Raw genomic sequence first — 13,664 nt, 5'->3', positions numbered from 1 at the left:
ATTCCAATCTCATAAAAATGTTCGCACATTGAAGATGTTTTAAAATTATTTTAATCCCTGATTTTTTTGAACTGATTGAAATCAATTCCAGAAGATGGATATAGGCATAAATAAAACAAATGATACTGATAAATGTGTGGTCAGTATAAAGTGGTCAAACATCTTCGAAGGAGAGGTGCGAAATATCAATCACAGAATCCCGATTCTTTCCATCAACCGAAAGAACTAAAAAGAGATCGTGGATACTGAATGGATAACGCGAGTTGAAATCCTTTTCTCTGATTGGTTCACTCGCTGAGTCTGATGAGTGGTGGCGCTGGTTTCTCACCCCATGGCAGTCGCGAGATCCTGAAGCTTACTCCTATAGCTGGTTCTCGCAGGTATAGTACGCGATTTTTTGGGTCGTTACTTTTTAAGTTCCAAGACTATAACGACTGAAATGCTTGACAGATAAACGCTGGAAACTATTTTGAATGAAAGGACAATAATTTTGTAAGATTCGCCAATTGTTGTCAAATGTGTTAAAAATTACTAAAGGACATATTGAACCCTTTCTTCAAGTTATTTTGGTTGCGCTTTTAAAGTTGTTTCATCAGATCTTTCGGGCAACTTTTGCGGCCGCTAGAATTTATTAACTTTCTACGGACTTCTAACTGGCGGAGAAAGAATTATTTTTTTGGAGCAGGCGGGGGTTGAGATCGTTCCACTAGTTTTCATTTACCTTTGAATTGCAAAGACCAATTTATTTCTTTTTAAAAACCTCAGTGAAACAAACCGTTTGAATGATAGAAAAATGACAGACTGGAAGTAGAACTGAAAACTCTCTCAGCTGCGTCTTTTGGTTGAATCAAATACAATCAAAATGAAATCGAAAATTGGATTTTTAGCTCTAATGTGCCATATTCTGTATTTTCAAGGTAAGATGCATTTTGATATTGTTTAATTATATAAATACGTTTCAAATAATATGAGCTTTCATTAATATTATTTTCAGTTTCATGACTTATTGTAAAACAATTGAAAATTGGAATATTCAGTATAAAACAATGAGATTGGAATAAAACGTTTATAGAACGAACTTTTTGTTCACTTATGAAACTACAACAAAAATACGACATCTATATATTTGCAATTATATTTTAGTAGATATTTTTTATTATAATGCATTATCAAATAATATAAATAACTTAATTTAAATTGCAAACATTTTAATATTGGAAAATATGAAAAACATATGTCTTCATGACTGACTCATTTTACATTGACTTAATAATATTTGAACCTAGTATTAATCAACGCCTTTATTTTTTTTTATTTTCTTATGATTCAAATACTTTGATATTTCTTTTCAGCTAACTGATTTGAAGAAAATTCAAGATTATTTCAAAAAATTATTTTAGTTGAATTGAAATAACCAACATCTAACTGGCCGACACTCAAAAAATTTTAGTGAAGTATTTGAAAAAACCAGATATTGAACTTTTATTTTTTTAGCTAGACTCATACAAAAAGTCAGAAAAATGTAAATTTTTTTAACTAAGTGACTGATGTGCAAACAATGGACTTTTTAACGGAAGATTGAAAGAAACCGCGTAACTCTGATAACCCGTTTTTGTATCAAATAAATTCCATTCCATTCTTATATCTCACAAAGTATGTGAGCATAATTTGTGCTTAAAGTGATTAATAATTTTTGTAATTTCTTTCTAATTCTTTTGAAATGATCTCCACAGAAAATGCTTTATATGATTACTATGGCATTTCTATGATTTTTATAAGTATATTTAACTCCCTGCAGCTTACAGAGGGAAATAAGGAAGTGCATAAATATTTAGAAATGTGTTCAACAACTCTGATACTGTTTCTATGAGAAAATGCCCAATTGTTAAGTAATTTACAGGCGAATAAGCCGAAAAGTATCATAAAATGCAGAATATGCATGAATGATTGAGTCGTGCAATTAGAGAAATTGTTTAGTGAGCTTTTGTTAAATGATTCTATTGAGATATGGATTTGCTAGAAATTTCATTTCAGCGAAGGAACTGAATTATTATTCCTTTGAATGCAGAGCATGTTAAAAATATTTCAGAGCGGAATCATTTTTAGAAGCTGATTTCCAACTTATCTTCTAATTCTGTCTTAGATTATACGTTTCTTTTAAATAGAAATAATTATAAGGGAGAATATTCATTGGGAAATATTTTACCTACTAAGATATTGGGCACAAGAATATAAAAAAAATCATACATCATCCAAATGATCCAGGTTAAAATCAATCCTATTTTTTATATGTGTTATGAATTAAAACTTCTTTGTTAGATGTTTTCTCAAGTTCATAAATTTGATTTGACTTTTTTATATCTTTTTTACTTTTCTCCAAATAAGCAGAACTTTTTCGGTTAAGAAGACTTCAAACATATATCCCAAATAAAATGATAAATTATAGAATCACAGTTCTCCCTTTTTATTTAAAAGGATTTTGTTTGGAAGAGCGTTGACGGTATTATACATTCAAACATATTGAAGAATATAACAATAATATCTGAGTAATTTATTTAATCTTATTCTTCATTTCATTTATAAAACAGTATTTGGACTTCGCATCTTACCAATCAATGCAACTTTGTAGATCAGTTGTTTCAAACCTTCGACTCAATCTTATTTTTGAGAGAAATGGGGTACATTTTATAATTGTAAAAACCGGATATAATGTATAAAGGGGAGTAAAACAAGATGTTACTAAGATCCTAGAAGGGTTCTAAGATTTGATTCTCTTGGCGCCAATAGTTTGCTTCACTGATAACAATTATTGATTGTTAATTATAGAATTTGTTTTTCGAAGAATCTAAGCCAATTGATAGAAATTCAAATATTTGGTCATTATTCATTTTTTTTTCTGATTAGATTCTGATCAATGCGAAAAAAAGCAAATTTAAGAAATAGCTGCTCAAAACATCATTTATAGGTACTTTCTTCTACAATATTTCGTTTTATTGATAATTCAAACTAGTTAAAACTCTTTGAATCTCTTGAAATATTAGATGAATAGAACCGGAAAAAAATATTTAATTTACTAATTAATTTAAAATATTTAATTTGTTTATTTAACTTGTAATCGATCCATTACAAAATATTTCATATTAAATATTTTCATGGACAATTAATAATTTTATATTCGAATCGAAACATAAAAATTGAAATTGTCATATGCTAGATCTTTGTTTACAATTAAGTGCCTCTTAAATTTTTTAACTTTTTTGTATGAACTTTGTGTTTCAAATCATTTTTTAGTTATATTAATGAAATCGCACTATTCTGGTTCATTTAATTTTTAAATACCTTCAGTCTATTAAAATGAATGCTTAAATTGGAGTTTCTGAACTTGCTTTCTTGATAATCAGACCTTTCTTTTTTCTCTAACTTTCATACCCTAAACTCTCTGATTGTTGCTTCATAAGGAAAAAAAAAGTTTGCAGGAACTTCAGAGGAGAAAGGCACTGCTTTATGAAAGCAAAATTGACAGTCGATACAAAAGGCTCGGCGTTCATTTTTAGGGCGCAAATTACCAAATCTTCAAGAATTGAAATATAATGGAACGATTTGCTGAATAATTTTGGTCATTGAACTATTAATCATTGTGCGAACATATAACATTCTTATATCTGAGAAAAATTATAATGGAAGTTAATTAACTTGTCCAATAGATATACTCGTATTGTTCTTTAAGTGCAAATTTGCTGATATTCAACCTGTTCTTAAAAAGAAATTAGCATATTATATATTATGAATTAATTACCTTTACTGAGGTTGTTGTAAATTAGTACTAACAATTCTTTGATCGAAAAATTTAATAAAAAGAGAATTTTTTTTTCAAATATGCCTTAGGTAAATAAAATTCACCTGAAAATGTGATATAAAGATAAAGAAGCATACTATATTTAAACGAAGCTAACGAAAATAATAATAATAATAATAATAAAATAACCCATCAAAATACCATACCTATCAAACTGACTAATCAGAGATTATTGGAAATTTTTCGATAGAATGTGAACTACATTAATCAGATAACTGAGCTATCAAAAACACTTGAAGTAAAAAAATAAAATAGCATAATTATAAACAGAAATAAAACATTCAAAAATGCTCTTTGAATAGAATGCCTATAACAAATGGGCCAATATTGATTCCAAAAGCCTTTTGAGAAGAGTCTCTAAACATTGAATGCTGTGGAAAGAGGAAGAGAAATTGCCAAAGACATAAATGCATACATTTCCCCAATTCCATATTAGATTATGGAAGGCCTTCTCAAAGATGAGGCATTCAATATACTATAACAATGACTAAAAAGATTTGACTCCGCAAGGAATAAAATATTCGATAATGTAACAAATTTATACATAGACTGCTTTGAAAAAAACAACCCTGGAGCTTTCATGCATATTGATTGCCTTATTTTCCAACTAGAAAAAACACGTGGGATTAAATTATTCATGATTATTAATTATAAAACTCAATGCTTCATTTCTTACAACCCATTGTTAAAATGCTTCTATGAAAGCAGTAAATATTTCTAATTTAAATTGATGTCTACAATCTTTTCCTTTACAATGCACAGGATACTAAATAAAAAAAAAAAACCTATAAAAAACAAATGGCTTTCATGAACGATTCAAATTAAATACGTTCATACAGAGTTTCATAGTTTTTATATTTAAGAGTAAAATTCCAAAAGCATTTTTTTTTCATCCACACACTGCTCTTATTCAATCATTTATTAAAATATTGCTTACTTTATTTTTCAAGCTCTTCTTCTAAACAACTCTAGTGGCAGCATCTGACACAATTTGGATCTTATGAAACTTTTGAAACTCCTGTATTTTTCCTGTACATGAAACTCCTGTATTTTTCAACTTATATACACTTCTCTGTGCTGTCTTAATGATTTTGTTTACTATACATTTTGAAGAAGACCTTTATTCGTATTTTTGTGTTAAGTTTGGAAGTTTATTTTATAAATTACATTTCCATGATGTTTTTATTGTACAGCGTTTTTATTTCTTTAAATTTTTCCAAATTTTTAACATTTAATAAATAATTGTAGCAAACATATTGAACGATTTGCCAGAAAGACCCTGTTGATTAGAAAATATTCAATTATTCTATTCTGATTTCTAAACAATTGTTTTTTTATATTATTTTAATTTCTTATATTGGCTAACTGCTTTAGCCTTTGGCTCTTTCATGTTTCCTCAATTCAATAATATTTATCTTGAATCTGAAGCACATTAAGAAATAAAAATAAATTTTTTTTTCATTTTGATTTGTTTAGGAAGTCTCAATTTCTTTTCTCCTTTAATTGACAGCAACTTTTCAGAACAATTTTATTTGTTTCCTTCAGCTTCTGAATTCAATTGATCTAAGTTTTATTCCATTCTTTATTGAGTGTTTGTCTCGATGTCCTGGATTTCAATGTGGTTTCACAACATATTCGTTGCCTCCATTGTTTCATTTCATCTATATTTATTATAAAAGTTTTATGTAATACATTCTTTAAGATTCTTTTGGTTTTAATTCTTTAAAATCCATTTTATTCGCGTATTTTCTCTAATTTCTAATTGCTTTCTTCCAATATAAGAGAATAATTATCATAGCATTCTGGCTTTAGTAAATCTTAATTACTTTTCCCCTTTTATTCATTTCCTTTCTGTGTGTATTATTTATCTTTAAACTAGTAGAAGTCGTTACACTCTAAATAAGTTGAACTTTTGTTTTTGCTAATGTTTCAGACGCAAATTTATTAAATAACTAAAAAAAGAAACAGGATTCAATTCAAATCGATAAACTGCATTGGTAAGCTACCTCCAAAATAGAAAGCATCTATTTCACTTAATAAGCAAATAAAATAATCATTAACAAAAGCTAAGAGTTAATGCGAAACAAAATAAATTAAGTAAGTAAACAGCTAAAAAATTAAAATAATTAATGCTTGAAAACTAAAAAAGAAAATTTAGTTTCAAAATCATTCCTCGGTTGAAAAGTATTAGTTAATATGTTGATAGGTGGATCAATAAACTGAGGGAATTAAACGCAATTAAAAATTATTATACGAGTATTTGAAAACAGCAAAAGAAGCAAGGTGAAGGAGTACTTTTTGCTCTTCAGAGTTCAACAATGAGAGCTAATAAAGTGTCAAGATATTACTAGCAATGCATCTTCGTAAAGAAAAATAATGCCATCTATGGTTGTCTCGAAATGGCATATAAAGGACTCATTTGATATGAAGGGATACTTCGATTCAATAAATAAAGTGAATAAATCAGAGCAATCAATACATTAAAATCTTATTGCTCACGAATGAAAGGAGTAAGTAAAATAAAAAAATTGAAAAACTCTTTATAAAATGGAATTTTAATATCATCTTCTTTTTCTAAATCCGCGACAGTTTGAGAGTGTGTTAATTCATATTCCAAGAGAAAATTTGAAAAAAAAAAATGAAACGTAAACATTGGGCTAAAATATTTAATACTATGGAACTTTAAAGAATTAATAAAATATATATTCTATACGATAAGGAATTTTTGTTTCTCAAACGCTATTTTCATTAAAAATATTGTTCTGCCATTTTCAGGCAGAATAGTTAAAAATTTTAGGAAAAATAAGGCGACAATTCCATCTTAATAATAATAGTTGTAAACTTAACAAGAGTTTAATGAGCTATGTACAGCTACAAATTTATTTTTTTTAGATAATTAAGCAGAATTTTATAAATATGCACTTGTTTCCTAAGTACGACAATGCATTATTAGTCATAAATGGTTGATACATGGATTTAAAATTTTTTTCAAGATTTAAGTAACCTGTTTGTTGTATCCTATGTATTGCATTAATAAACAAGTCAAAGTTAGGTAATTACACTTGAATAGAGAACATTACAATAAACTTCAAAACATAAGAAGTAGTTTGAAATATTCAGAGTTACGGATATTGAGTGGAATTACTTCGAAATCTGTGCGTATACTGCTTAAAGGAGGAAGAGAAATATTCTACATTTAAAAAATAGAATAAGCACACCTGGTTGCACGTTCCATCAAAATAAGCAATAAACATAGCTCTTAATTAATATGAACAGTTAAAAAGAAATTTTGAACAAATATTTTAGGAAACATTATAACTCATTGAAATTTCAAAAATGCAGAAAATTCGATGATAATCGCAGAAAAATTCTAAAATAAATTACAAGTATTGAATTTCTTTCATTACCAAGCATAATATTTTTTTATCTTAGCAAAATATTCGTTCAGATTCAAAACTGCTTTACACGACAACTAGAATAAAATTAATATTAAATATTTCTATGTTTAATATTCGCAATGGATATAAATTTCTCCAGCTGATTATCTACGAGGTATTCAAGTAGTTTAAATATCATGGATTTGAAAATTAATATGCTATTTATTATATAATGTTTTTGTCAAATAAATAATACGTGTTTTGATTCAAATATAGACTAATTAGTTTGACATGAATGTCTCTTATCAAGGGAATTTTGAATTGAACTCTTCTAGCATCAAACCTCGTTTGTTCGTGATAAGCTAGAGAGATACAATCGTGTTTTACTTATTCGGATAATAGATGTTGACGTTTTTTTCGTCATGGCATATTGCATAAAGATGTGCCTCTCTTTTTTATGAAAGCATCATGTAAAATCCGGAATTATCGTATTTAAGTAGAAAAAATTACTTTTCACATTTCAATATTTTCCTATAATAAAGTCTTTGAAAGCTTCATTTTTTTTCACTTCCCGACCTTTTCTTGTTCTGATTTCTCTTGTGTTTTCTAAGCTTTAAATGATGCTAAAAAATTTCACAATTTTATTTTGTTATATCAGAAATAAATATCAAGATTACTAATTTTGTAATACTTCTAGCATGTATTATTACACATTAAACTGTAATAATATATGCACCAAAGTATTTGGCTGGCATAATTTGAATGTAATTTTTCTCAGACCTCATTAACCTACGTTAAAATTTCGAAATCTGTTCATTCTTTCATTTCAGATTTCGAATATTCTGCAAAGTTCTTTCTTCTGTTCCAGAAATCAACGATCGAAACTGGTAACATAATTAGCTACAAAAATCAAGCCAAGAAATAATTCAAAATTGAAAGTTATTAATTACTGATGAACAATAATTTTAGTTTGTGCCTAAATATAATGGTATTAATCATATTTTATCGAAAGAAATGACTTAAAATATTTTTTTCGGAAATATACTATTGCGATCTAATTAATAGCCAAAGTGGATTTCTTGAGTAACATAATATTGCATGTATGAAAAATTCTTTCAAAGCCATAATTTAACTCTTTGTAGATATATATAATCATTGTTACTATTGTACTATTATCTTGACGAGAGTTGGTTTCGAATTAAAGCCATTTAAAATGTTAAATCGTTAACTGCAATTAAAAAAATGAAAATTTAAAATAATTTACCAATACTTATGAATGTCTATGTAATTGCTCGTTAATTATGTTTAAAATTCAATTTAATAAGTGGAATCTCATTAAATTTATTTTAAAAGAAATGCATCCACTGAAAATTCTCAAATTTCTAATTAAAGTAATCACTCCTTATTGTTCAAAAGACCAATTCAGTTTTAATGCGTGGGCGTAAATCTTCTAAATTAGCTTCATATTCTGAGTAAATATTATTTGATAAATTGTAATGATAACGTCTATTTGAAAAGAATGGTATGGATAGGAGAAATAATTATGTAATGACGGAATGAAATGAAAGCAGCCATGCATAAAAAGTTGACTTGATATGGAGTCGTTTATAACCTATCAGTGAAATCTAATTCAAAATATTATGGTGACTGTCAAAAATATAAATAGGAAACTATCTCAAATATCTGTATAAATGAGTTTTGAGAGACAAGAATTTAAAGGAAATAAAATTGAAGATCAATTTTTAAAATGAATATGAAGAGTATTTGTGATTTCATTAATTATGGCCATAAAGTCTGGAATAATTGGAGAATATGATGAAATATGTAATAGTAGTGAAATTATTACCAAATAGAAAGAAACACTGCTCACCGACTTCAGCATATTGATAGTATATTGATGTAATTGTATTAAATGATGTTTTCTAGAAATTGGGATTATATTCAAAGGAATGATTCTCTAAAATTCAATTTGATAACAAAGAAAAAGGGCAATATCTCTTATGTTAATTGTAATGATATTAATTTTAAAAATGTTTGCAATTACATTCTCAAAACAAGATCAGATGTTCACTTGAGGAGAGTGAAGACTTAGATAAATTTTAAATTCATATTTTGCACTGAGCGGCACGAAATATTTAACAGAATTGGATCCTTTATTAATAAAAATGTCTTCCAAATATAAAGACTTTAGAGTGTTTTTCAATATACAGGGTTATTCAAAACTATTATATTCCTTATAAATGGATATAATTCTTGTATTAAAAAAATATTTTAATACAACAAAGAAAGAAATTTATAGATTAATGTTTATTAGTTGCCTTGATATCAGATCCTGAATAGCAATCAGGAAATCAAATTCTGAAAGGCATAGTAGTTTGAAATTACAATTATTCCTTATTATAATCTCTTAAGATATAACCAAGAAATGCAATGTGAATACGAGTAAATGATTGCTTACAAAACATTGTCTTTGAAACTCTATGCAACTCTGAACCTAAAAAGATTATGCATGATTAGTAGGCAAAAGCAGGATACTTATTTTACTCTAAAACTAGATGTATAGGGCTTTAAAAATCTCTTGTGTTTGTAAACTTGAAGAATTAATTGTCTTTTCAAAAACTTTTGCCAATCATGTGATCGGTTGTTTTTTTTAAACATAACAAAGATATCTCAGAAAATTTAGAGCTCAAAGAAAAGTATATTAAAATACTTTTCTCTAAAATTCACATTTAACATTTTCACAAATTCACATTTTTCGCTCTTTAGAAAATGAGGAATGTAGTTGTCTATTAGGGTTGATAGTGGAATCAAATATATAATAAGTGTGTAGTTTTATCGTTCTTACTAAATGAGCATTAGCGACGAATTACATTTATATATATTCTTAAGAATTATTTATGGAAATGTTCTAATAAAATTTTTAAAAAAATCCATATAAATATATTTTAATATTTTTTCCTTCTTTATTCTCTCAATAAATACATTAGGTAAATTATTTTGAAAATATTAGGTTTACCAAATTAATTTTTGTTTTAATTTGGAAAAATTATATTTCTAAAATTTAAAACAAATCTATATAAATATATTTTAATATTTTTCCTCCTTTATTTTTTAATAAACACATTTAGCAAATTATTTTGAAAAATGTTCATATAATTAGTTTAATCTAAGTACTATTGATATTTCTATTTTATTCACTGAAATGCAATGCATTTTCGAAACATACTGTTCAATAAAAAAACATTGAATTTGCTGCTTAAATCGAACTTTCATGTTTTAATTTCAGTTCATAATATGAAAGTCAAAGACATACGAACTGAAATAAGAGCAATAGTAATTCCTGAGCATTTGTTCAAGGAATTTAACTGATGGAAGCGTTTCTTGCCTTTTATTTAGGCCCTCATTTATAATTTTGAATTAATCTGTGTTTCAGAATTAGAGTATTGTGAGCGTTCTTTGAGAAAAAAGCGCAACGTTTGAAATTGAAATAAGTATTACGTTTACCTTTATATTACCCTTGGCTTCTAAAATTAATGATTTTTCCTAAGTATTTGGATGATTAAAAAATGACAATTGCATGCAGTTTTGTTATTACACTTGCAAAGAAAAGAAATCAAATAAAATATCTGCGCGTCAGACGCATTGCTTCGCCGTTTGATTTCACTCAAGTTTTTATCCGGCACTTTTTTTTTTCTTTTGCTTGATATCTGTGACTTGATTTGAATTTATATTTAAATGTATGTTTAAGCATAAAGATATGTTTTTTTTTCCCCGGATCATATTAAAACAGAATCTAATTTTTCATTATTTTGAGTGAATAATTAATACGTTACGAAACAGTGAAACATTTAATATCACTTTGTATTTGTTTCATATTATTTATTCCAAAAAACGAATGGACTTCTAAAACACTCTCAACCCTCTCAAAAATAGTTAAATAATGACTAAATTTTATGTGCAAAATAATTATTATTTGAAATAATTAAAATTCATTTCATTTCCCTTTGTTTGACATTAATTTTTTTTTTATTTTAGGTAAGAGTGAAAGGTGTTTCTTTCCAAATGTTCCTTTTCAGTTATCAAAACTCGATGCAAAATGACAATTGAATGTCATTGGACACATAAATTTCTTAATGATTTTTAATTCAAAGAAACATAGTTTGATCAGGTCTTTTTTCAGTCGGCCTACAAATAAGTCGCGGAAGTAAAATGTTACTATTATTATACTTTATATTGCTTTCCTCGGCTATGAATTTTAAAGTTCTTAACATAATAAATATTGAATTAAACTAATATTGGCTTAAATATTTTTGATTAGAGCAAGTATTAATTTTAATGAAGTGCAATAGTTGCAATGAAGCGAGTTCGAAAACCCTAAGCAAAAATTCAAAATAATGTGCATATCCTTTATATTAAGAAATTAATTTAAAGAGATTATTTCAAAATTTTCATTACTTTATATTCGAGAAAGGGAGGGTTAGAAGCTTACTTCACGAAGTAATGTACTAGCATAAATATTAAAACATTGTGGCTTTTCTTTTATAAAATACATGTAATACATACTTGCTTTAAAATTTAAGCAATTCATATTTTGAAACTTCAGAAAGCATGCATTCATAATATGGGTTAGTACTTTTAGGCAGATAAAGAAAACATAGCCTTTACGACATGTGTTCTATGGCATGCCACAAACAAATACAAAAACAAACAAAAAAAACCCGCTAAAGTGTTTTTTGAAGAACTGCCTTCATATTGATGTGAAAGCTTCTTAAAAAACTTAAATATTCCCCTTCTATATTTCTCATGCATCCATTTACAACAGCTATTCCCTACAGTAATATCTATCCATCATTAAAATTTCAAGCCAGGGAAAAAACCGTTTCGGCAGGAAGATTAACGTAGCCGAACAATGTGATATCTTACTTTGGAGTTCTTTCAAGGATTTTGATGTATTTGTAAAAAAAATATGTAACCAAGAAATAAATAGTCGCCATCTTAAATGTTCATAAAACCTCAGGAAACATCGAGCTATTAGAAGAGAATGAAAAAAAAGGGTATAGAGCAACGCTTTCAAAACTTGAAATAATTCCCTAAATTTATCTGAACTCATTTCGGCTTAAAAAGTGACACTGAATATATTCTGAACGGGCCACTCCCTTTCCTAATATCACTTCTTCTGGATCCATGCGAAGAAGATGAAATCTTGTTATTTAATAAACCAAGGCGAGTAGGCTCCCCTCGACTTTGTCATTTACTATAGCATTTTCTTTTCAACTCTTTTTGGGAAAGTTTGCATCCTCTGAGAGTATCATGGAGATAGAGGTAGAAAGGGAGGCAGAAAAATGATAAGCCTGCTATAGCGCGGCCCTACCAACTTCTGAACGGGCCACTCCCTTTCCTAATATCACTTCTTCTGGATCCATGCGAAGAAGATGAAATCTTGTTATTTAATAAACCAAGGCGAGTAGGCTCCCCTCGACTTTGTCATTTACTATAGCATTTTCTTTTCAACTCTTTTTGGGAAAGTTTGCATCCTCTGAGAGTATCATGGAGATAGAGGTAGAAAGGGAGGCAGAAAAATGATAAGCCTGCTATAGCGCGGCCCTACCAACTTCTGAACGGGCCACTCCCTTTCCTAATATCACTTCTTCTGGATCCATGCGAAGAAGATGAAATCTTGTTATTTAATAAACCAAGGCGAGTAGGCTCCCCTCGACTTTGTCATTTACTATAGCATTTTCTTTTCAACTCTTTTTGGGAAAGTTTGCATCCTCTGAGAGTATCATGGAGATAGAGGTAGAAAGGGAGGCAGAAAAATGATAAGCCTGCTATAGCGCGGCCCTACCAACTTCTGAACGGGCCACTCCCTTTCCTAATATCACTTCTTCTGGATCCATGCGAAGAAGATGAAATCTTGTTATTTAATAAACCAAGGCGAGTAGGCTCCCCTCGACTTTGTCATTTACTATAGCATTTTCTTTTCAACTCTTTTTGGGAAAGTTTGCATCCTCTGAGAGTATCATGGAGATAGAGGTAGAAAGGGAGGCAGAAAAATGATAAGCCTGCTATAGCGCGGCCCTACCAACTTCTGAACGGGCCACTCCCTTTCCTAATATCACTTCTTCTGGATCCATGCGAAGAAGATGAAATCTTGTTATTTAATAAACCAAGGCGAGTAGGCTCCCCTCGACTTTGTCATTTACTATAGCATTTTCTTTTCAACTCTTTTTGGGAAAGTTTGCATCCTCTGAGAGTATCATGGAGATAGAGGTAGAAAGGGAGGCAGAAAAATGATAAGCCTGCTATAGCGCGGCCCTACCAACTTCGGACTGCTGTGATTCAATATATAGCGTTTTGTATTCCATTGCATTCTTTTAAAACCGGAAATACTTTCATACTTTAATTTCTTTTCTCTTTAAAGGTGATATTTC

General features: G+C 28.4%; 1 protein-coding gene across 2 annotated transcripts in view; it reads left to right on the top strand.

Moving 5' to 3' along the window:
* The first annotated feature begins 381 nt into the window (after window positions 1-381).
* The window catches only part of LOC129960469 (carbonic anhydrase-related protein 10-like), a 423,345-nt gene continuing 410,062 nt past the window's right edge, over window positions 382-13,664 (top strand). For both annotated transcript variants that reach the window (XR_008783594.1, XM_056073927.1), the window contains exon 1: window positions 382-917. Coding sequence is in view for 1 of the 2 variants with exons in the window: in XM_056073927.1 (XP_055929902.1) it covers window positions 863-917 (55 nt within the window). In the remaining variant the exon portion in view is untranslated. The remainder of the gene's footprint in view (window positions 918-13,664) is intronic.

This window comes from Argiope bruennichi, chromosome X2, assembly GCF_947563725.1.
Source record: "Argiope bruennichi chromosome X2, qqArgBrue1.1, whole genome shotgun sequence".
Lineage (NCBI taxonomy): Eukaryota > Metazoa > Arthropoda > Arachnida > Araneae > Araneidae > Argiope > Argiope bruennichi.
Note: the sequence above shows the minus strand (reverse complement) of the source record. Positions and strands in the feature narration are given on the sequence as shown.